At 44.0% G+C, this 26,508-nt stretch overlaps 1 protein-coding gene across 3 annotated transcripts in view; it reads left to right on the top strand.

Annotated features, from left to right (window-relative positions):
• YEATS2 (YEATS domain containing 2) overlaps positions 1-26,508 on the top strand; it is a 1,703,429-nt gene that overhangs the window by 226,694 nt on the left and 1,450,227 nt on the right. For all 3 annotated transcript variants that reach the window (XM_044070010.1, XM_044070009.1, XM_044070008.1), the window contains exon 6: positions 21,636-21,757. In XM_044070010.1, the coding sequence (XP_043925945.1) occupies positions 21,636-21,757 (122 nt within the window). The remainder of the gene's footprint in view (positions 1-21,635; positions 21,758-26,508) is intronic.

The raw sequence follows: 26,508 nt of genomic DNA, 5'->3' as shown, positions 1-26,508 counted from the left end.
AAGAACAAAGTTTACTTGATCATGTCAAGGCAAAATTATTGGATGCTCCTTTACAGCATGATACTTTGGTGTTAAGGCAGAAGAGATGTTAAAGAAAATGGAGGATAAAGCTAAATCTATGCCAACAGTCAAGGATTTCTTACAGGTACAGCCACCTCGGTTTAGCAGAAATTGGCCAACAAAGAATTGGTCCTTTCCAGTGTCAGACAGGCCACAGAGAGGCAGATACAGACACCCAAGAGGCAGATCTCAACCCCAAGGCTCAAACAGACAACGACAGTGGGGCACCTCAACCCCAAAAGGTGGTGAGGACAAGTCTCAACCTTACAGGAAACGGTCACAATGACTTTCCCCTTCGTACGCCAAGCACGTCCCTTTTGGAAGCCCCCTTAGGGGGAAAACTAGCACTTTTTTCTCAAAACTGGCAAACAATCACCCAAGACAAATGGGTCCTGAATATTGTGTCTCAAGGTTACAGATTCCACTTTCATACTTTACCAAGGCTAAAAGGAATGCCAGACCTGCCACAAAACCAATGGGCAGAGGCACAAAAACAAATTTCAGCCCTCATGGACGTGAGAGCTATTCAAAAAGTACCACAACAGGAACAAGGACAAGGATTTTACTCAAGACTCTTCCTGGTCCCCAGAAAGGACAAGGCCTGGAGGCCCATACTAGACCTTTCAATTCTGAATACTTACCTGGATATTCCGAAATTCAAAATGTTGACATTACAGCAGCTTCTACCCATGCTGGACAAGAAGGATTGGCTTGTTAGTCTGGACCTCAGAGGCATACCTGCATGTCGCTATCAGACAAAATTGCAGAAGATACCCCAGATTCAAAGCTGGTACAATGCACTACCAATTCTCTGCACTGCCTTTTGGCTTCTCTACTGCGCCCAGGGTCTTCAGAAAGTGCCTGGTACCAGTAATTGCATTTTGCAGACAAAAAGGAATTAAAATATATCCATACCTGGACGACTGCCTCATTCAAGTCGAGACAAAGGACATTCTTCTACAGCATCTGGCGTTTGTAAAAAGGTTGCTAATTTCTCTAGGGTACACAGTAAATGAAAAGAAGTCAAAACTAGTGCCCTCACAACAGATTATATTCCTGGGTGCCAGCTTAAATGCAACGGCCCAGATGGCTTACCTCACGCCAGACAAACAAGTTCCAACTAACTCAATATTTTCAATTGCTGGCAAGAAAGTCCCATCTCCCTGCAAGAAAAATTCTGCAGGCCCTGGGATTCATGGCATCCTACATACAACTAATACCATATGCTAGACTGCATATGAGGAAATTACAGTGGTACCTGAAAAGTGTTTGGACTCAACACTCTCACAGTTTAGAAGCAGTACTACCAATGATTCCCTGCCTACAACAGGAGTGTCGATGGTGGGCACAGGCATGTCACCTAAACAAGGGTCAGCCTTTTACCCAACCCACAGCCAGGCAAACTCTAACAACAGATGCTTCGGATTACGCCTGGGGAGCACACATGGCAGGAAAATGCATTCAGGGCAAGTGGACCACAGACCAGATGCATCTTCTCAACAATCGAAAAGAGATGTTGGCTGTTCAAAATGCCCTAACAGCTTTCAAGGACCTTCTACATCCAGGACAATTACTTCTAAAGACAGATAACACCACAGTGATGTGGTACATAAACAAGCAAGGGGACACTCATTCTTATCCCCTATGCAGGCAAGCCATGACCTTGTGGAACACAGCTCTAACGTATCAAGTTCACCTGCAAGCACAATTCCTGCCAGGAAAGAAAAATACTCTGGCAGACAATCTAAGCAGAAATATCTTGGACCCTCACGAATGGAAATTGAATCCACAAATCTTCAGCATGGTAACGCAAAAGTGGGGATGCCCAGACATAGATCTTTTTGCCTCCCCACTGAATTGCCAACTACAAAAATTCTGCACAAGGACTTATCGCAAACAGGCATGGAAAGTGGGTGCTCTTCTGTTCAGCTGGAAAAACCTAAAAGTTTATGCCTTCCCGCCACTGCCTCTCCTTTCAGAGGTACTCCTAAAAGCCAGACAAGAAAAACCACAGATGATCCTGATTGCTCCAGACTGGCCACGCCAGCACTGGTACCCTATCTGAAGGAACTTGGCTCAAGGCCCACCATGGATTTTGCCTCAAATTACACACCTTCTGACTCAACAAAACAATCCGATCCTGCACGGTCAGCCCAAAACTCTAAACCTGGCTGCATGGAAGATACATTAGTCAAACAGGCAACACCTCTCTCTAAAGCTGTTATGGATGTCATTTTGGAGGCCAGGAGGCCTAGCACCAGGAAAGCTTACTCAGAAAAATGGAAGCGATTCTGCGCCTGGATCCAGGCTCAAAGTCTTGACCTTCTTGTTCCATACATTCCTCAGATTTTACAATACTTAACTGAGATGCTGGACAGAGGCCTATTTTTCTCATCAATTAAGATCCATGCCTCTGCTATTTCAGCACATTACAGCACGGATCCTCCTTTATTCTCTCATCCCTTGCTTAAGCAGTACCTCAGAGTGGCTAAAAACATAAGACCGCCCCGGAGAGCACCAACACCAACTTGGGACCTCAATTTAGTTTTGGAAAAACTGACCCTGCCTCCTTTTGAGCCAGCCAATACAGCAGATCTAAAATGTTTATCATGGAAAAAAGCTCTGCTCCTGGCAGTAACATCAGCATGAAGAGTCTCAGAGCTACAGGCATTAATGGGAGTGGAACCTTTTATAATTTTTCGTCAGGACAGGGTATCTTTAAGGACAAACCCTACCTTTATGCCAAATGTGGTATCTAGTGTGGCTCTTAACCAAACCATCCATTTGCCAACTTTTTATCCAAACCCCCAGAATAAAGGGGAGAAACTTCTGCATTCTTTGGACATACACAGGCAACTATGCTTCTACTTGGACAAAACAAAGGCTTTCAGGAAAACTGAGCAGCTGTTTGTAGCATATGCTGCAGAATCACAGGGCAAGGCTATCTCAAAGCAGCAAATGGATAGGACACTGTATTCGGTACTGCTACACACAGCATGGAAAATCAGTCCCAAATAACATTAGGCCACATTCCACCAGGGCAACAGCCACTTCAACAGCCTTTCTCAGAGGAGTACCTACCAAGGAAATTTTGGAGGCTGCAACTTGGAGTTCAGTGCACACCTTTACCAAGCATTACCACCTGCCTCTTTACTCTAAATCCAGAGCAGGTTTTGCCACTGCAGTTCTGCAGCGTCTCATAGCCAATCCTAACTCCTTACAGACCAGCCACCCAACCTCAGCTTTGGGATTCTACCCAAGTGTAATGACTGCAGCAGTGTAACACAATGAACATAGTACAATTTTGTACCTACCATAAATGTAGATGTTCGAGTGTTCACACTGCTGCTCTCCAGGTTACCCTCCCTCCATCCCCTCTGAATTAGCTGGACTTATCTGTACCTTTCTATCCTATACAACCTTTGGAGTGTATTTGCTGGTATCTGAAGGTATTGCTTTTATTGTATATTTTTGATTAGCAATATGTATTGCCTATTTACTTGGGGGCACCTAACATCTGGGGGCAAGAAGAAAATGGTGTCGGATGCATCTTATATACCCCTGGCGCACTGACGTCAGGGAAGAAGTGACAGCAACCAACGCCGGACCAAGACTTTGGAACTCAGGCCGACTGCGGGACCGCCTCACGGCAGGATAACCCAAGTGTAATGACTGCAGCAGTGTGAACACTCGAACATCTACATTTATGGTAGGTACAAAACTGTACTTTTTTAAATAGGTACTTATTGATTTTGTATATATTTGTTAGTTTTTTAATGATTGTGTATATTTATGTACTGTGGTTTTAAGTCAATTAGTCCTATTAATTTACATGTGATCAATTACGTATGTAAATTTTGTATTTAAAGGGAGGCAAACAAATGGTGTTTGTATTCTGATGAAGTCAGCTGTGCTTGCTGACGAAAGCGCTCAATAAATTGTTTTGAACAAAAGTTGGTGATGTTCTGTGGACCTGTGGTTTGGTTTCACCAGATGTCCTTCAAGGATGCATCTGCAGTCCTTACAAATGGGTTGTCCTGTCGTCAGGCAGCCCTTCGGTCGGCCGGATTCCAAAGTCTGGGTCTGGCCTCGGCTGATGTCGCACTTCACCCGACGTCATAGCTGCAGTTCTTCGGGTATAAAGGCATCAGCCGACGCCATTTTCCTCAGTCTTTCTTGCCGCGTGGCGCCCGAAGCAGAAGCTGTTCGCAAGTGCCGGTCGGTCAGATCCAGAGATTACTACTACCGAATACTACTTCGAAGACTTCTAAAAAGCTAAGTACCCCATTGGGGACTCTTTCTTGCCTCAGCCGATGTCAGAAAAAGTGAATAACTGTTTAACTTGTGGGAAACAAATACCTCATAAAGATTTCCACTCTTACTGCTTACCTTGTTTAGGCCCAGACCACGACGTAGCAGCTTGTTTAGCCTGTGCTTCTTTCAACCGACGGACGCTTAGGCATCGGTCGGAGTTTGCTGAACAGTTTTTCGGCTCAGATTTTGCGTACATAATGCCGTCGGATACTCCGACTACTCAAATTGTTAAGAAATGCAAAGAAAAGGACCGACACTCGCGGTCCACGGTTTCGGCCGAAACCACGGTTAAGCAAACCGCGAGTGTCTCGGTTTCGGCCGAAACCGAGCAAACGGTTCAATCTTCAGCCGAATCCATGACTACTACCGAGGCCCCTTCTACCCTAGTTGAATCGGCCTCTGAAGTTTTACCTACTACTGTGGTTTCACAAGAATTATCGGACACCATCCCTTTGGATGTTTCCACCCCAGCACGTGGTGCTGCTAGGCCTCCTGCAGCCATGTCTATAAAGGCCTTTGCCAGGGCTAAAGCAGCCAAAACCTCTAAGTCTGTGCCTGTTAAGCCCCCCTCTCACAGGCCCAGTTCCAGTTCCCAAATGCTTACTCTGGCAGAGGATCTCATCTCTTTAATAAGGGGATCCCAATCTCACCCAGACAGGGCCTCTCAACCCCAGAAAAGAGACCTAGAGCAGAGCCCCTGAGCCAGTGTCCACAGATGACTCTTCTGATGATACAGACAATACAGACCATCCAGAGGCTCCTTTTTCTACTTATGAAGATTCCGATGCTGAAGAATCGATTCCTTCTGCCTCTCCACCAGAGGAATTTTCCTTTGGGGAAACTTTACATGCCATGAGAGAGCAATTCCAATGGCAGGGACAAGATTTCTCAGATTCAAGGGAAAGGCTTAGGACCTTTTTACACTTACCGCAACATAGGCCTTTAGCTATACCTCCAGTTCTTCCTGTTGTGGATGATGCATTTAATGATGCTTGCACTGCTCCTGATACTTTACCTCCAGCCCCTGCTAAGCCCGATAGGTTCTACAGGGTCCCGGACACTCATCACCATTTATACAAGGCTTCTTTTGCAGATCCTGAAACTATCTCCCAGGGGCCTAAGGCAGTAGCTTCGATCTCAGCGGAAAACCCTCTCACTTCTGAAAGGGAATCCAGGTCCCTAGAGAGATGGGGTAAAAAAGTATACACCTCTGCTACTCTCTCTGCTAGAGCTTTGAACTGTCAGTTTCATATGATCCAATACCAAGAGTTTATGCTTGATCAGTTAACTAAGAAACTGTCCTCTGATGATTCCTTAGATAAGAAATATGTTCTAGAAATGGTGAATAACATTCAGCAGGTTAGTAACCATTCCTTAAAATGTGGCTATGATGCACTGGAGGCTTCATTTAGATCAGCCATGACTGGCACAGTTATAAGAAGGCATGCATGGTTGAAAGAACAGGTCTTGCCGGATCATGTTAAAGCAAAGCTATTAGTGCTCCTATGGATAAGGTCAGTCTATTTGGTTCTCCTGCCCAACAGGTACTGAAGAAAATGGAAGAGAAGGCAAAATCTGTACAAACAGTGAAAGATTTCTTACAGGTTCAGCCCCCAAGGTTTAGCAGGAACTGGCCTTCCAAAAATTGGTCCTTTCCAGACTCCTCTAAAACTCAGAGAGGCAGGAATAGGCGTTCAAGAGGCAGAAATCAATCCAGAGGTGGTGCCTACAGGGACGCCAGTGGCAAGGCAACAACCAGCGAGGCACAGACACAACCACTACCACTGCAACAGGACAATCACAGTGACTTGGCTCTGACTCCGCCTACCAGGGAACAAATAGCAGCACCCTTAGGCGGAAAGTTAGCCTTATTTTCAAAAAACTGGCACTATATCACAAGAGACAAGTGGATTTTGCAAACTATAGACCAAGGCTACAGGTTTCATTTCCACACTTTACCAGTAAAAGAGGAATGCCAAACCTACCACCAAATCAAAAGACAGAAGCTCTAAAACAAATAGCTCAATTAGCAAAGATGAGAGCTGTGGAAAGGGTACCACCTACAGCACAAGGCAAGGGATTTTACTCCAGACTCTTCCTGGTACCAAGAAAAGAGAAAAATTGGAGGCCTATTCTCGACCTGTCCGCTTTAAACACATTCATCATTGTTCCAAAATTCAAAATGCTGACCCTACAGCAACTTCTTCCCATGCTGGGCAAGGAGTATTGGCTGGTAACTCTAGATCTCAAGGAGGCATACCTGCACGTCCCCATACGACCAAATTGCAGAAGATACCTCAGATTTCTTGCAGGATCAGAGCATTATCAATTCTCAGCATTGCCCTTTGGCTTATCTACTGCCCAGAGTGTTCACGAAATGCCTGGCATCAGTAATCGCTCACTGCAGGCTTCAGGAAATCCAAATTTATCCATACCTGGACGACTGCCTGATACAAGCGGACAACAAAAACAAGCTGACACAAGACTTACAAAGAGTCATTTGCTTACTACAAGCCCTGGGATACACAGTCAATTTAAAAAAGTCAAGACTGATACCATCCCAAACAATAACCTTCTTGGGTGCAGAGTTGGACACAGTAAAACAGATGGCATTCCTAACTGCAGAAAAACAAGAACAACTTCCTCTCTACTTCTTGGCATTAACAAAGTAGAACAGACTAACAGCAAGGAAAGTACTGCAGGCCTTGGGCTTCATGGCATCCTGCATAATCCTGGTCCCCCATGCCAGACTGCATATGAGAAAGCTACAGTGGTACCTAAAGAATTTATGGTCTCAACACAGGCACAGCTTAGAAACCGAAATACCACTAATCCCATGCCTGAAACAAGAGTTCCTATGGTGGGCTCAGGCATGCCAGTCAAACCCAGGTTTGTCCTTCCACAGCATTCAACCAAGCCAAACCATCACAACGGACGCCTCAGACCTCGGTTGGGGGGCCCACATGCTGGACAAGTGCATACAAGGCTTATGGACTCCAGATCAGCTGCACCTGCACATAAATCAAAAAGAAATGCTGGCAGTAAAACTAGCAATCCAGAATTTCAGACCATTCCTCCAAGAAGGCCAATTGATGATAAGGACAGACAACATCACAGTCATGTGGTACATCAACAAACAGGGAGGCACTCATTCATACCCTCTATGCCGAATGGCTCTGGACCTATGGAATATGGCTCTGAGTTACAACATTCAGTTACAGGCAATATTTGTACCGGGAAAAGAAAACATCCTAGCAGACATGTTAAGCAGAACTACCTCGGATGCTCACGAATGGATGCTACACCCGGACATCTTCAAGGCCATCACAAAGAAATGGGGACTGCCACAAATAGACCTATTTGCATCCCCACTCAATCACCAGCTCAAGAAATTCTGCACAAGGACATACCACCCACTTGCTTGGAAGGTGGACTCTCTATCCTTCAGTTGGAAAGGCCTGACAGCATATGCATTTCCACCTCTTCCTTTGATGCACAAGGTACTACTGAAAATCAAAGAGGAACGTCCAAGGATAATTCTGATAGCTCCAGATTGGCCAAGACAACATTGGTATCCATTACTGAGGAGCATGTCTCGGGGGGAAAACGTGGACACTACCCTGATTCCTTTGATGTTAACTCAGAGCGACTACAACATCCTGCATCCAAACCTGAAAACTCTGCAACTGACTGCCTGGAACATTACATAAGAGCAACTAACCCAGATTTATCCCAAAGGGTTAAAGACATTATCCTTGAGGCCCGCAGACCTTCAACAAGAAGGAACTATGCAGGAAAATGGAAAAGGTTTCTCATTTGGAGTACTGAAAGGGGGAAAGATGTGTCAAAGGTAGACATTGCCAACATCCTGGAGTATTTGGCAGAGCTTCTCCATACAGGCCTGTCCTATTCCTCCATCAAGATACATGCATCAGCTATTTCTGCAGAATACAGCTTCGATCCCCCTGTCTTTTCACATCCTCTACTCAGGCAGTTTCTGAGAGGAATTAAGAATGTAAAACCTCCTAGGAAACCACCATTACCAGCATGGGACTTGAACTTTGTGCTAGAAAAATTGACTCTCCTCCCTTTCGAACCAGCAGCAACAGCAGATCTTCAACACCTATCCTGGAAAACTGCTTTCCTGCTGGCAATTACTTCAGCAAGAAGGGTTTCGGAACTACAGGCTTTAATGGCAGTACAACCCTTCCTAATCTTCCATCAAGATAGAGTGTCCATGAGAACTAATCCTACATTTATGCCTAAGGTGGTATCCAGAGTGTCTCTAAACCAGGCAATCCACCTACCTACCTTCTTTCCCAATCCACAGAACAGGGGGGAAAGACTGCTGCATACCTTGGATGTACATAGACAGTTGCGCTACTACCTGGACAGAACCAAGGGCAATAGAAAAACTGACCAGCTTCTGGTAGCATATGCAACAGGAAGGGAAGGAAAAGCAATTTCAAACAGACAATCTCCAAGTGGATAGGAAATTGCATTAGATTCTGTTACTCCTACCATGGAAAGCAAATTCCACAGAACATAAGGCCTCATTCTACAAGGGCTACAGCCACTACCACAGCTTTCTTACGAGGAGTGGCTACCAAGGACATTATAGAGGCTGCTACTTGGACCTCCGTGCATACATTTGCCAAGCATTATAACTTACCTCTATACTCTAGATCCCGAGCAGGGTTTGCCACTGCTGTTTTGCAAGGGATCCTAACTACACCATCATTTCTTCTTCCTCCTCCCCTAGTTTGGCTATGGTATTCTACCCATTTGTAAGGACTGCAGATGCATCCTTGAAGGACATAGTACAGTTTTGTACCTACCATAAATGTAGATGTCCGAACAGGATAGCATCTGCAGTCAGGATTACCCACCCTCCTTCCCCTCTGTGGTATTCCTAGGGTATTTGCCCACCTAATAGCTAGCTGGGGATTTCTTATGGTGTATTTGTTTGTATATATGTACATACATGCTTATTTTTTGTGTTTGCCTTCTACCTTTTGGAAACATTGGCATTTATCCAAAAATTTAGCTACACAGGAGGGCAACTGGCATCTGGGGCAAGAAACACTGAGGAAAATGGCGTCGGCTGATGCCTTTATACCCGAAGAACTGCAGCTATGACGTCGGGTGAAGTGCGACACCAGCCGAGGCCAGACCCAGACTTTGGAATCCGGCCGACCGAAGGGCTGCCTGACGACAGGACAACCCATTTGTAAGGACTGCAGATGCTATCCTGTTCGGACAACTACATTTATGGTAGGTACAAAACTGTACTTTGTCGTTTGTACTGTCAAAGACCTTTTATGTGGTTCTTGGTTTGTGGCTATCCTTCCATCAATTGCCAGTTATATATGAGCCCAAACACGCTCGCCCTAAGGTTTCTGGACTTTATCTGTTCCAGAGCATTTGTATTAACAGTCTGCACCCCTGCAAGGGGCTCAAATATAATTCTCACTAACATAGGGGATCTCTGCACTTCCCCCTTTGTGCACTTCCCCTTGAGTGTTGCCCTCCCTAATCCCCGCTTAATAGCAAAAAAGGATGAAAAAATTCTCCAAAGCAAACTATAGCCTCCTAAGAGATGGCATAAATAGTTTCAAACCCTGTGCTACCACTGTCGCCAATAATTCCCTGTAGAGAGGTGTACACAAATGCCCTGTATAAACACATACAAATGTATAGACTCAGCTGTACTTTTTTTTTCTTTCGGCTGTTTCCCTTAGGGGTCGCATCTTGCTCTGTCACACCAACTACCTGTATGTCCTCTCTCACCACATCAATAAACCTTATCTTAGGCTTTCCTCTTACCTGGCAGCTTCATCCTTAGCATCCTTTTCCCAATATACCCAGCATCCCTCCTCAGCACATGTCCAAACCAACACAATCTCGCCTCTCTGGCTTTGTCTCCAAACTGTCTAAGCTTGGCTGACCCTCTAATATACTTCTTCCTAATACTGTCTACCCTCATAACACCCAGTGCAAATCTTAACATCTTTAACTCTGCCACATCCAGCTTTGACTCCTGCCTTTTTGTCAGTGCCACTGTCTCCAACTCATATAACATAGTTGGTCTCACTACGCTCTTTTAGACCTTCCCTTTCACTGGTACTCATCTGTCAAAAACCACTCCTGACACTCATCTCCACCCTGCCTGTATTCTCTTCTTCACCTCTCTACCACACTTGCCATTACTCTGAACTGTTGATCACAAGTATTTAAAACTCATCCACCTTCGCCAGCTCTACTCCCTGCATCTTCACCATTCCCTGTCCATAGACTCAGCTGTACTTAAACGGATCAAAACAAGGAACTCACAAAAAAAACAAGCCACCCTGGTGGACAGCATGCATAAATAGGTTTTAATACAAGAGGAAGAAACTGATGTCTAAGAACAAGAGGGAACTGACTCAACAGATGAAGGACATCCTCCACTGCTTGAGCAAGCACATTGGATATTTTGTAAAGTCCTTCAAAACCAACTAGGAAGCTAAACTAGCATCACTAGGCAAGGATAATCACAAGGAATTATTTAGCTATTTCAGAAATCTAAAAGGGAAGAACCAGCTTTATGCCAAACTAGTAGTGGACGGTACAACTCGTAGTAACCCTGAAGATATTGCCAGCCTGCTAGCAGACAGATTTGGCACAAATTTCACCCCCCTGTCCCCACCAGACATACCCCAAGGCATAACTGTCACCAACCCTCCACTTAGCATCTCCAGAGGGCAGGTCACAACCACATTCTCTATATCCAAAAACACAGCCTCTGTGAGACCTGATAACATCCCAGGCTGCCTACTAAGTGGTCTAAAACAGAACCTAGCAGACCCACTTGTCACTCTGTTCAACCACAGTTTAAGTACTGCTTTTGTTCCAGCAGAGTGGAAAACACCAACAGTAATTCCCTTGCACAAAGGGAGTCCATCAACTGATCCTGGGAACTATAGACCCATATGCCTAACCAGCCTTATTTGCAAGGTCTTGGAGAGATTCATCTTGGACCTTATCAGCAAAGGCATAGGTGATCTTCAGTCTCTTGACCAGACCCAATTTAGCTTTGTTTAGGGTAGATCATGCATACTAAACATGGTGACTTCCAGAATGCCACCAAAAGCCCTGGATGAAGGCAAAACAGTACAGACAGCCTATCATGACTTAGCCAAGGCTTTTGACACAATCCCCCACTCGGGTATCCTTGAGAAACTCACCCAGCTGGGAATTAACCTATATGTCAACAGATGGGTAGCCATCTTGCTCACTGACAGAATGCATACACTCAAAGTGAGGGACTCCACCTCTACCATCAGACCAGTTATCACTGGTGTACCACAAGGATCTGTGCTGGGCCCCCTACTGTTTGTAATCTTTCTTTGAAGTCCAGGCGAAAATAGATGGCCTATGGCTTACAAAGTTCGCAGATTACTCCAAACTGGGTGCAGTCATCGAGTCCCTCAGCAATGTTGATGTGCTACTAAAAGGACTTACACAGATAAATGATTGGTGCCAAAGCCATGGACTTAAACTAAATGCAAAAAAGTGTGTTGTTATCCCTTTTGGCAAAGGTGAAGTTCCTCTAAATTACAATATTAACAGTAACCCCTTATCTCAAACACTGTAGTGAGAGATTTGGGAACACAGGTTGATGGCAACCTTAACTTGGATCACCATATGTCCCCAGTGTTAAGGAAGGTCTACTACATTGCACATCTGATAAGTAGGGGCATCACACCCAGAGCTAAGGATGTTATAACTTCCCTGTACTCATCCCTCATCAGACCTCTAATAGAGTACAATGCTCCCTTCTGTATGTACCTCAACAGACACCTGCAGCAGCTGGAGACGTCGGAGATTTCTCACCAAGAAAATTCACGGCCTTCAACACATGACCTACATGGATGGACTGAAGGCCCTGTCATTGTACTCTGTATGTTATAGGCTGCTGAGAGACAACTTGTGCCTGGCCTACAGAGCAGTCTCGGACTGTGCCGTAATGGAAATGCTGCATATTGCAAGTCAAATGAGACAAGATTCACTCGCTCTAGGGATCTTAACCTAACATCCGACATTAACAGGACATGCAGGAGAGACAGATGTCTCTGAGAGATTGCCACTTCTCTGGAACAAACTTCCAATTCACGTAAACCATAGCTCCTCAATGACCCTGTTTAAGTGCAACTTGGACAACTGGATGGGAGACTGTAAACTTACCCTGGGGATTGTCACCTGTGCCCTCTTGGACAAGAGCAGTTGGTGCTGATCATAGACTTGTATTGCATATATAGACCATACAACTTGGTCAATGAGGGAACAAGGGTATAACATGGTTAGGATTATAAAGGCCTTGGGGTCAATAGCCTAGTATTTTGTATGAACTTATGAAGTCCAAAACCTCCTAAATATAGCACAGGAATTCATGGCTTTCATGAAATTGAAAGACCCCCCCATTCTTTGGTTACTGAAGCCTCTCTATTCAAAAGAAGCATGGCGATGGACTTTCAAGAAGATGCAGATACTCTATCTGAGAAGATGAAGAGTTGCCATTCTCTGGGTGCCTGACCCTTCAGGCTTACTCAGATTCAGAATCTGGTGTCATCATCTCTTTCACCCCCCCCCCTACACCCCCCCAAGGACCTTTCCTTTGAGGATACGCTTCTTGGAATTAGAGGCTTTAAACTTGAAAAGGAAAACAGTTTTCACAAGCTCAGACCCATTACAGGGAACTGCTAAGTTTGTCTTCTCCCAGGCCACTGGCTATTCCTCCTGGACACTTAGTACTAAACATGGTCTTTGAAGACATTGCTTTACATCTTGATTCCTTATTTCCTGCTGCTAGGAAACCAGACAGGTTTTACAGGGTGCTTGAATCTCACAAGCACCTTTACAAATATCCAAAGGCTGACCCTCCTGACTACCTCTCAACTGTGCAGATTTTCACAGAATGTCCATATTTTTGCCTCATATTTTTGGTGTTTTCCTCCTAAAATCTGTACCTTTCTGGCAAATAGCTGAGGATTGACATTATTAAATAATGACGAACATTTGAATTTAAGACTCCACATCCTTCAGAAAATTCATGCTAATGCAAAACCTATTATTCTATCAACTTTCTAACTTTGTAAGAGGAATATTTAAGATCTGTCTTTGTTTGTCCCCCATCATTTTAGGCTTTGTCCAGATTTTTTGCTCTAAGAGGTTGAGATGTAGTTGAATCTATAAAAGGTGTGCCTGAGGGAACAACCAGACATCCCTTAAGTAATGCTAGTAAAAGTAGACTGTTACACAGATTTGAGTTAAAAGCTTGTACTACTGCCTCCCTGTCAGCGAGATCTTTGAATTGCCAATGCCATTTTGATAAAGTACCTTGAATCTCTTCAAGACAAAATTCTAGCTAAGGTGGACTCTGTTGCGGATATAACCATAACCTTACCAAAAGGAAATTCAGGAGACTGCTGGAGAAGATTTACAAGTCTCTAGACTGTCCCTAAAGTGTTGGTATGATGCCTTGGATACATTATGTAGAGCAGCTGCTACAGGTTCTGTCATCCGCAGACATGCATGGCTCAGAAGCCAGCCCAGGTCAGATCAGGTTAAGGCTAGACTACTGGATGCTTCACTAGACAAGGAATTCCTTTTTGGGCCTTCAGCTGAACAGGTTTTTGAGATGCTGGATAAAAAAGGAAAGCAAAGAAAAACTGTAAAGGAATTTTAATCTGTCTGTGACACCTAACTACAGTAGGAATTACGCTTCAAAATCTTAGCCTTTGCCCCCTTAGACAAGGCAAGGGGAGGCCTCTCCATTGTAAAAATATCAGATAATCCAGGAGATGGCACTCAGAAAAATCACACAGAACTGGGAGGTCCATATAGCTCACCCACCAGAGACCAGTTGTGACTGTTCAACCCCAGCCTCCCATATGCCTGCCAAAATCTTCTCAAAACCTCTAGGTGGAAAACTCTTCTCCTTCCTAACGCAATGGAAAACCATCACCAGCAACCAGTGGGTCCTCAGCCTCATAGAAAAGAGGAAGTACATCCAATTCAGAGAAATCTCACCCTTTTTGAGCAAACAACAAAAGAGCATGAAAGCCTCTTACCACCTATCCATGGGGAACTACTTCACCAAGGATGTATTGAACCTTCCCTACAGGTCAGGAGATAAAAGTCATCTACTCAAGGATCTTTCTAGTTGCAAGAAAGGGGGCACCTGGAGGCCCATTTTGGACCTTTCATATCTAAACACATTTCTTAACATCCAAAAGTTCAAAATGCTTAAGTTGCAAAAATTACTATGCATGATCTTCCTAGATGCCTTCATTTTCACTCTAGACCTAAAAGACATTTACCTCCATGTAATAACAGCAGACAGAAAATATCTACAATTTATAGCAACAGGCTGTTATTTCCACTTCTTCACTTTACCATTTGGGTTGTCCACTGCTCCTAGAGTTTTCACAAAATGCTCAGCTCGTCTGATAGCACATTGCAGAACTCTAGGCATTCATATCTATCCCTGTTTAGAAGACTGTCTCATTCAGGGAAGCTCCACAGCAGAGACCCTAGTTGCCTTGCAGATCAATAGACTACTTTCAGAAGGTTAAGTCTTCAAAAATCTCTTCCTCAAACAAGAATCCACTTTCTGGAAGCCCTTGTAGATTTGGCCCAGCAGAAAGCCTTCCTTCCTCAGGACCAAATAGCTGTCCTGACAGGATACCAAAACAGTACATCCCCAGCAAGGGAATTCCTGAGGATTCTGGGACACACAACATCTTATGTTATGATGTTTCCACTTGCATAGTTACTCATGAGAAAGCTTTAGTAGTTCCTAAAAATCCTTGGAAACCGCTTTATCAGCCCCTGGAAACCCTGCTGCCTCTCCTTGCAGGCATGAAGAAGGAGCTCCTATTGTGGTAGAACACCATACATTAGAAACCAGGAGAAAAATACTCTTAGCCGACAATACCATCAGCACAGGCATTTCAGACATCACTTGGGAGACCACTTATGTTCCCTGAAAGTCCAGGGCATCTGGGTACCTCAGCAAAGAAAACTGTATATAAATCTTAGGACCTACTAGCAGTCTACCTGACCATAAAAGCTTTTCAGCAGAACTCAAGCCCTGGGACAATGCAGATCTGGACAGTCAACACCACAGTGGTATGATACATAAACAAGGGGGGACACTGTACTACCCTTTGTGCAGCTTTCCCAGGAAGATCTGCATGCTGGTTCAAGAAATATGGTTAATCACCATAGCTTCTTATATTTCGGGTCAGACCAATACTCTTGGCAGATGCTGTAAGGAAGGGATTCTTTACACCTCAATGAATGGATGCTGAAGAGAGAGATATCTTCCTGCACCTAACTCTACAGTGGGGGTTGTCCTCAGTAGAACTCTTCACTTCTCACCAGAACAGACAACTGTAGACCATCTGCTCTAGATTTCAACAGACAGGGACTTGGAAAACAGATGCCTTCCTTTTACATGGACAGACTGGTTCCTGTATGCATTCCCATCCTTGCCTGTTTTCCCCATTTCCTGATAAAAGTCAGGGCTGACATACCCAGCATAATCCTAGTTGGCTCCCTTCTGGCCAAAGCACCCCTGGTTCTCCATTTTCTTGACTCTCAAGAGAGAAGATTCTGCACCCTACTGTAGGAAGTAGATGTCAGCTAAGGGAAATGATCTGTTTTCCACCCATCGACACACTCGGGTTAAAAGCCTTGGAGGCTTGGGTTTTGACACCTAGGAATGCCTCGTATCCTAAGGACATGCTTTTTCCATTCTAAAGAAGAAAGGCAACACAATACCAGATCATCATACTTGGCAAAATGGAAGAGATTTTTCACCTGGTGAAACAGGCAGACATCAACTCAGTTTTGCAGTACCTATTAGGCCTATCTGGACAGGGACTTTCCTGCTCCAGCATTAAGTACATGCACCTGCCATATCCACTTTCCTGCACAGTGTTCCACCTGTCTTCTCTCACCCCCACATGAAGCGTTTCCTAAAAGAGGTAATTCACTTGAGACCACTGTGAAGGAGCCTTATTCCTGCCTAGAATCTAAGTTATATGTTGGAGGAAATAACCATGCCACCCTTTGAACCAGCTGCCCTCGCCTTTCTAAAGATGCTCACCTGGAAGACCATTTTCTTATAACTGGCACATTAGCAAGGAGGGTTTCAGAGCTACAAACCTTCAGTGTAAAGAACATTTTATTGCCTTTCACTGGGATAGGATAAACATTAGAACAAACCCATCTTTTATGTTTAAGGTGGTATCAAAAGTTACTTTAAACCAGGCTATCCATCTATCGGTTGTTTTACCAAGTCCACAGACCAGGCAGAGCAAAGTCCTTCATTCCTTGAATGTGCACAAGCAGATCAAGTACTGTCTAGACAAAAAACACTAGCAGAGTAGAGAAATTACTGTTGGCTTTTGTAGAAGGTAAACAGAAACAGAGCAGGCCTGTCTCTAAACAGAGCATTTCAAAGTGGATAGCAAACTGAATTAAGTTCTGTTACTCACACCATGGAAAAGATCTACCTGGGCATATTAAAATCGACTCCAGCAGGCATTGGGCTACCATCATTGCTTTCCTCAAAGGAGTTGCTGCCCAGGCCATCCTAAAGGGAGCCACATGGGAAGGTGTGTCAGCCTTCCTCGCAGGAATTAGTATATCTGCAGGTTTTCCATGCCCAACCATCTACCTGTTGGATCTCTCCACCCACTGAGGATCTAATTAAATTGATTGCACAGTGGACATGGAAGATATCTGATTCCATTGAGCCAATCCCCAAGAGACCAGACAGCATTTTGTCAGCTCCTGAGGATCACCAGCATTGCGCTAAAGGGATACCAGTAGATGCCATGGTAGTTGGCATAGTGGTTGTAGCAGCCACTAAAAAGGAACTTTTTGATGAAAGTCCTATTATCCATCCTCATAAGAAAGAGTCTAGGACAATAGATAGATTCAGGTAGAGCATATACACCTCATCGACCTTTGTGGTCACGTCCTTGAACTTTATGCCACATTTTATGAGACTCTGATGAGATCTGATAAAGGAACTGTCAGATGCTCTGACAGGAGCCATAGCTGAGGGAGTGCAGGTTAAAGTAGCTACCCAGCTGGCATCCCTTGAATCAATATGTAATTTGTCCTTGAGGTTTATTGCATACTCAGCCAAGGGACGATTAGGGCAGCGGGTTCAGGTGTAACCATGAGGCGACATGCCTGGATGTGCTTATGAGTTAATGGAGCATTCAAGTCTTCTTTTATCAGTGTGCTTTTTGATGGAACATCCTTTTTGGTCCCAAAGTTAGAGACCCTTGCCAGATGTGAGAAGGATGGAAAGACCTTTTCTGCCAAGGGCATATGCTTTTCCACTCCTCAATGGTCTTACTCCAGGAACCAGAGGACTGAGAAGCTATGGTTTAGAAAGTCCCAAGGACCTTTCCAGGACTCGCATGGCAATGACTCCTCCCAGGGCAGAAGAAGGAGTTAGAATGGAAGACGCCATGCTTAAGGCTGAGATGGCTGGCAAAATCAAGGTTCCGGGGATTCGTTCCCTGGTAACTCTTATCAGTGCTCCTGAATGGAGCCCGATTGTCGTCCACTGGAGGCAGTCAGGACGATTATCCCTGCACCTATCTGCCTACCTAGATATAACAACGGAAAGTTGGGTGCAGAGGATTATAACCAAAGGTTACAACATCCCATTTTCAAAAAAATCCCAGACCACTAAAAAGATTTCCAGATGCTCCACCCAGTCATAGGGTTGCAGCAGTTTTAGAAATTCAAAAACTGCTTGACAAAAGAGTCATCCAAGCAGTCCCATCAGACTAAATACGATCCAGAATTTACTCAGGATTCTTTTTAGTGCCAAAGAAAACAGGGGAATGGAAATGATTTTGGATTTCAGTGTGCAACAAGTCATTTCAACAAACCAAATTCTGAATGGTTATGGCTGTCTATACTTAGTTCTTAGGAAAAGATGATTGGATTTGCTCAGTAGATCTTCAGGTTGTGTATTATCACTTAAAAATGAACAAGCACTCCAGAAGATTCCTGTGCTTCTGGTGGGAGCCAGTCATTTTCAGTTCAGAGCCCTGCCCTTTGGCCTCACCAGATCCCCCAGGGTGTTCATCAAATGCATGGCAGAGGTAGCAGCTCACTTCAGACTGCAAGGATTCTGCATGTTTCCATATCTAGAAGACTGGCTCATTACCACACCCACCAGGCATCTACTGTTGCGAGCAAGGAACTATACTCTTCAAACTTGATCCTCATTGGGGATCACTGTAAACTATGAAAAATCCCATCAAGAGCCAACAGAGCACTAAGAATTTATAGGAGTGGTGTTAATTACAAGCACTGGTATCGTGTCTCTTCCCCCAGAAAGACTTCAAAGAATAAAATCAAAAAAATCAGATTATTCACAGCAAAACGGTGACTGCAAGACTGTTGTTAGAAACTCTAGGATCAATGTCAACTGCCATCACCTTAGTTCTCCTTGTGAGATTTCACATGCGAATCCTACAATGGCTGTTGGCGTCACAATGGTCGTTACTGAATCAGCCAGTGTCCCATCAGGTATTGATCACCAATCTATACAAGAAAGACTGGAGTTGGTGGCTTCATTCCAAGGAACTTTTATCAGGCCAACCCTTTGTTTCTCCTCCACCCCAAGCCATAGTAATCACGGATGCATCCGAGATGAGGTGTGGGGCATTATCTGGGAAAGACCACCCAAGGCACTTGGTCCCAGTTAAAGGCCAATTTGCCTATCAGTGTTCTAGAGATGAGGGCAATGATTTTGGCATTGCAAGAATTCCAAGAAACACTCCCCTTGGGAACAGTTGCTATCCAAACAGACAACGTATCAGTGGTTTGGTACATCAGCAAACAAGGAGGAATCAGGTCTTACCCTCTTTGTCGAAAAGCACTCAGGGTATGGCAATGGGCAATTTCATCCAACCACTTTCTAATTACAACGAACATTCCGGGGAGCTCCAATGTGATTGTGGGCAAATTGAGCAGGTGCATTCTGATACCTCACAAGTGGTCTCTAAATTCTTTGGTGATGGAAAAGATATTCCACCAGTGAGGTCAGCCCTGCTGCAGTCTTTTTACATATCCCCTGAGCAACAAGTGCAGCAGCTACTTTGTCCTATTCCCTCTGCCGGGGGAGTCGCCGAGAGAAGCTCTCCTTCACAGTTGGCCCTCTGGTCATCTGTATGCCTTTCCCCTAGTACCTCTCCTTTCCCAGTTCCTGAAGAAAGCCAGCAGGTTGAAGAACAGGATAATTCTCATTGCTCCATTCTGGCTTGACAGATATGGTTCCCCTTTCTTTGGCCTCACCTACATCAGAGACCTTGGATCCTGGACCCAGCTTCAGACCTCTTGTCCCATCCAGAGGGGCTAGTTCATCCAAATCTTAAGAATCTCAAGCTCACTGCATGGCTCCTCCAGTTCCAGTGATTGCCAGGCATAGTATTCTCACTGCCCCAGTTCAACGAATTATTGTAGTCTCTCATAAATCTTCGACTAGAAGATTGTACAAGTAGTGGCAAAAATTCTCAAAATGGGCTTCAGGGAAAAATATTGACCCATATTCTGCGACAGTTGATACGGTCTTAGAATTCTTAGCATTGCTTTTCAATTCAGGAGTGGCCTTCTCGACGGTACAAGTACATCTAACTGCTATTTCCAACTTTCATAATTGTTTAAATGATGCAGCTCTAATGTCCCACAAACTATGTAAAGCCTTTCTGAAAGGAACTTTAATGCTAAGACCTCCATACAATGATCCTTCCACACCTTGGGACTTGAATCTGGTGCTACAGTCTGTAATATATTCCCCATTCGTGCCAGATGCAAATTGTGATTTGAAATATTTATCTTGGAAGACTTTATTTTTGTTTGCAATTACTTCTGCCAGGAGAATTTCAGAACTACAAGCCTTATCTTGCAAGTCTCCTTATGTAATATTCCGTAAAGACAGGGTGTTCTTCCAAACTAATCCATCCTTTCTACCAAAAATAGTTTGAGACAAATATCAACCAGATGATACAACTTCCTGTATTTTTCCCAATCTCTCAAACAGAGGCGAATATTGTATACATTTACTAGATGTTCATAGACAGTTACGTTTTTACCTTCACAGAACAAAAGATTTCAGAAAATCTGACCAGTTAATTTCTTTTTCTTCAGCTATTTTGAGCAAACCTGTCTCTAAAGTTACTCTGGCTAAATGGCTTAAGGATTGTATAACCCTTCATTTATACAAAAAGGAAGGTACAACTACCAGGCCCTGTAAAGGCACATTGTACAAGAGCAATAGCCGCTTCTGCAGTTTTTTATTCCAGAACTTCTATAGACAACATCTGTGATCGGCTGCTTGGGCATCCCCGCATACCTTTATTACTCATTACAAGCTGGATTTTGTCTCTAGGGGGACGAGCATCATTTGGTTTGATGGTGTTCAGGAATACACTTTTGTGAGACCCCCTAAGATTTAAACAACTGGGGACTCTGCCCCACAGTTGAGGATTGTGAAGACTGACAACATCAGGTAAAGAAGTTATGTCTTACTGTAACGTTCTATCTGTGTTGTCATTCTTCACCTATCCTTGACATTCCCACCCTCCTTCCCCTTGCCTTTTGGGCTTCTTGGTGGAACAGATCTAGCCCAATAGATTAGGTTCTCTTTTTATGAATACAGGTATGGTCTCTTGTCTGTTATTTCCTGTCTGTCACTACCTTGTGCAAACTCGATCTGACGTAATCCTGAGAGGAGCATTATGGGTAAAGCTAAGCTCAAGAGTTTTGGAAGGTGCGAGCTGGAATAACAGCGGAGTTGGTTCCAAGATACGGAACTGAACTCACAGTCGAGGATAAGTGAAGAGCGATAACACAGATGGAACATTATGATAAAACATAACTTCTTTTTTTGATTCCATTCCTTTAAAATATGTTTATTTGGAATCTGCTAGGTTTCCATAAGTTGCAGAGTATGGTATAATATCTGTAGAGATTTAATCTAAATTTAAAATAGTTTTAGAAGATGGCAAACGTTTTATGCAGATCTTCTTGAGCTGTAAGAATTGAGAATGACTAGCAATAAAGTAGAATAAAATGGAGTAAATGAGCACGTTTGTGTGTACATAGTTTGTTCATTTTTTCCTTGGTTTTGTTGTGGAAATTTTAATAAATATAATTATTGAATTATGGTGTTGTCTTAGGATACTTTTGGAGTCTCAACTTTGCAAGCATCTGAGCCGAGGTGTACCACATATCTGTCATCCTCTGATGATCCCTCGCGCTTGTACGTGAAAAAAACTATTGTTGTAGGCAATGTCTCAAAGTAAGTATTTTAAAAATAAGTCCTATATATAATGTTTGATACTGATAGGAATTTTCATGCCCTGTATTTCTGCAAGAAAAAAAAAGTTTATGCATCTTTGGATTTCAAAATTAGATTTTTTTTCACAGAGTTTTCTTAAATGTTTACTAATTAAGCTTGTTACGGGTTATTAAAGGTGCCCTTTGCTGTGTTTTTATTTAAATTTTATTATGAACTTTGGCAGTAGACCCTTACCATGGGAGTTATCCATACCACATGGAGTCACTATTCATTGTGAAATTGTTAGCAGTCCTAATTGACATTTCCCATTGATGTCATCACACATTTAATTTGGACATGCACAACTCTTCAGAAAGAGTCAGAGAAGAACTGATTTATGCCTCCAGAATGTCTTCTCCTTAGGATATGATACAGATACTGATTATACATTGTAATTTGTTTCTCTCATGTCCAGCACTTTATCATTTGCCAAGGCATTGCCCCAATATGCTTAGGAGGACGCATTCCCTTCCTAACGTTTTGGACAAGAAGAGGCTCAAGGTCTTGACCCATGCTCCCCCCCCCCGCATCCCCACCGCCAGAGGTACAGATTCGTGTTGAGTTACCAAAGGCAGTTTCAGCAAGTGCTGTATTGTGTGAGGTAGAATTTCTGGAAATCACTTTAAGTAAATTTAAAAGCAAGATGTAATGGTATCTGTTCTCGGATTCAACTATGAGATCTGATCTTGGCACTGATTCTGAAACTGTTTGGTTCCAGGGCTCTGACTGCTCCCCTACACATAATTCCTTGAACTCCATCTCAATATCTCAGATCTCATTTGCCACCTGAAGGATTTGGTCATGTTCATGAGGGCTCAAAATTAATATATCCTTTGTGGTGTACGTCTTGCAAATTTTACTGATGTTCATCATGTTTCACTGTTGCAGTCATTACACTTGGGTTATCCTGCTGGCAGGCTACTTGTAGTCTGCCTGAATTCCAAAATCTTGGTCCGGCGTCGGTTGCTGTCACCTCTTCCCTGATGTCAGTGCGCCAGGGGTATAAAAGATGCAGCCGATGCCATTTTCTTCAGTCTTTCTTGCTGCGCGGTGCTCAAAGCAAAAGCAGTTCGCAAGTGCCAGTCGGCCGATTCCTGATATTTTCGAAATTCAATTTCAGATCCGAAGTCTTCTATAAAGATAAATACCCCGTTGGGGAAACTTTTTTCTTGCTCCAGACCGATGTCAGAAACAGTTAACAATTGTATTTCATGTGGGAAGCAAACACCTCATAAGGATTTTCACTCTTACTGTATTCCTTGCCTAGGCCCTGACATTGACGTTGCTAGTTGTCGGTTTTGTGCTAGATTTAACCAACGCACTATTAAGCATCAGAACGATTTTGCTTTTCATTACTTTGGCCGAAGGTTTAACTACATAATGCCGTCGGAACAGCCGATGACCGGAGTTCATAAAAAGTGCAAGGAAAAAGAAAAGGACAGGCAACCGAGGTCCAAAACCGACGATGAAGCCTCTTCTAGGCCAGTCGCCGGTTCTCAGTGAGCGCTTTCGCTGCCCCTGACACCCGCTTCCTCAGAGCCACGGGCCGCCTCCGACTCCCAAGTAGAAACAGCTAGGCCTCTGGATACTCAAGGTATTGGGCCTTCGGAAACTAATCCCTCAGATCGGTCCGGAGCTGCTGAGCAGACATCGGCTTCTGAGGGTGTTTTCAGACCTACACAGCTTTATATCAAGCCAACTTCAGCATCAAAGACAAAGACTAAAACAGTTTTAAAGACAAGAAAACAAGTACAGCATTCTCCAGGACAGACTTCCATGCCTAAGAAACAGATGCTCAAAATGGATGAAGACCTTATTACTTTGATCAGGGGCTCCCATCCCCCTCCTGATAAGAGGCCTAGGCAAGACACTGAATATGATTCCTCTGATCAGGTTTCCATTTCCTCTGACTCCTCTTCAGAACAGGGATACTCTGTTCCTCCCTATGAGGATTATGATGCTGAAGAATCTATTCCTTCAGCTTCTCCTCCTGAGGATTATTCATTTGAGGGAACCTTGCATACCATGAGGGAGCATTTCCATTGGGAGAGCCAAGATTATTCAGATTCTAAGAAAAGGCTCAGAGACTTTCTTTTACTACCTCAGCACAGACCTCTTGCTATTCCTCCTGTTCTAGACCTTGTAGATGATGTTTTTTCAGAGTCTGGCCTGTCTCCCGACTATTTACCTCCTGCACCTGTTAAGCCAGACAGATACTACAGGGTTCCAGATTCTCATAAATTTCTATATAAAAACCCTGCTGCTGACCCAGAAACTATTTCACAGGGTCCCAAAGGGGTCAAAGCTTCTACTGCAAAAAACCCTGTCCCCTCAGATAGAGATTCTAGGGCACTGGACAGATGGGGGGAAAAAAGTTTACACTTCTGCTACCTTGGCTGCAAGGGCTTTAAATTGTCAGTTTCATATACTTAAATATCAGCAATATTTAATGTCTCTGTTAAAACAGAAAATGTTGACAAATTCTGAGTGTGCTGAGAACAAGGAATTGCAGGATTTATTGCATGCAGCTGAACAAGTGGGCAAACATACTTTGCAATGTGGTTATGATTCACTGGAGGCCTCTTGAAGGGCCACTGTAACAAGCTTGGTCATTAGAAGGCATGCTTGGTTAAAAGAACAGACTCTGCCTGATCGTGTTAAAGCAAAATTATTGGATGCTCCATTACAGCATGATACTTTGTTTGGTGTTAAGGCAGAAGAGGTGTTGAAGAAAATGGAGGATAAAGCTAAAATCTATGCAGACAGTGAAGGATTTCTTACAAGTGCAGCCACCCAGATTTAGCAGGAACTGGCCTTCTAAGAATTGTTCCTTTCCCATGTCAGACAGGCCACAAAGAGGCAGATACAGACACCCTAGAGGCAGACAACAGCCCCAGGGCTCATACAGGCCCAAACAGTGGGGCGCTTCTACCTCCAAAAGCGTAGAAGACAAATCACAGCCATATAGGAAACAGTCCCAATGACTTCCCTCTGCCAATGCCAAGCATTTATCTTTTGGCAGCACCCTTGGGAGGAAAGCTAACACTTTTTTTCACAAAACTGGCACATGATTACCCAGGACAAATGGGTCTTAAATATAGTCTCTCAGAGCTACAGGATCCACTTTCACACCCTTCCAAAGGCAAAAGGTATGCAAGACCTGCCACACAGTCAATGGGCAGAGGCACTAAACCAAGTTTCATCCCTCATGGACATGAGGGCTATTCAGCCAGTGCCACAACAAGAGCAGGGACAAGGATTTTACTCAAGACTTTTCTTAGTACCAAGAAAGGACAAAGCATGGAGACAGATTCTGGACCTGTCTATTCTAAATACTTTTCTGGACGTTCCGAAATTCAAAATGTTGACTCTGCAGCAGCTTCTGCCCATGCTGGGCAAAAAGGCTTGGCTTGTAACTTTGGACCTCAAAGAGGCATACCTGCATGTCCCAATCAGACAATCTTGCAGAAGATATCTCAGATTCATAGCTGGCTCAAAGCACTACCAATTATCTGCACTGCCCTTTGGCTTATCTACTGCGCACAGGGTCTTCACAAAATGCCTGGCACCATAATTGCATTTTGCAGACAAAGTGGAATTCAAATATATCCTACTTGGACAACTGCCTTATCCAAGCAGAGGCCAAAGACATTCTACTAAAGCATCTGGCGTTTGTAAAAAGATTACTAATTTGCCTAGGGTACACAGTAAATGAAAAGAAATCAAAACTAGTACCCTCTCAAGAAATAATATTCCTGGGTGCAAGCTTAAATACAACTGCCCAGATAGCTTATCTCATGCCAGACAAACAAAGGCATCAGACTTCTTACTTCGAAAACATGGCAACAAAGACCCAATTATCTGCAAGAAAAATTCTGCAGGCTCTGGGCTACATGGCCTCCTGCATTCTGATAATTCCATATGCAAGACTGCATATGAGGAAACTACAATGGCACCTAAAAAGTGTTTGGACTCAACATTGCCACAGCCTGGAATCATTACTTTTCCACATTCCTTGCCTGCAACAGGAGTTTCGATGGTGGGCACAGGCCTGTCACCACAACAAGGGACATCCATTCACTTCACCTACAGCCAGGCAAACACTAACAACAGATGCATCAGATTATGCCTGGGGGGCCCACATGGCAGGAAAATGTATTCAGGGCACATGGCCCCCAAGCCAAAGGCATCTACACATCAATCAAAAAGAGATGCTAGCTGTACAAAATGCCCTGACAGCCTTCAAGGACCTACTTCATCCAGGACAGCTAATGATAAAGACGGACAACACCACAGTCATGTGGTACATAAACAAGCAGGGGGGCACACATTCCTACCCCTTCTGCAGGCAAGCCATGATTTTGTGGAACACAGCATTGACTTAGTACACCTGCAAGCACAATTCCTGCCAGGAAAAGCAAACGCTGTGGCAGACTAACTAAGCAGAAACCTCATGGACCCTCACGAGTGGAAACTAGATCCACAAATCTTCAGCATGATAACAAGGAAATGGGGACGCCCAGACATAGATCTTTTTGCCTCCCCTCGCAACTGCCAACTTCAGAGATTCTGCACAAGGACTTATCACAAACAAGCATGGAAAGTGGATGCCCTGTCGTTCAGCTGGAACAACCTTACAGTATATGCCTTTCCTCCACTGCCTCCCCAAGGTACTCCTAAAGGTCAGACAAGAGAAGCCACAAATTATACTG

Source organism: Protopterus annectens, chromosome 4.part1 (genome assembly GCF_019279795.1).
Source record: "Protopterus annectens isolate FY-2018-M chromosome 4.part1, PAN1.0, whole genome shotgun sequence".
NCBI lineage: Eukaryota > Metazoa > Chordata > Ceratodontiformes > Protopteridae > Protopterus > Protopterus annectens.
This window is presented reverse-complemented; position numbering and strand designations above follow the sequence as displayed.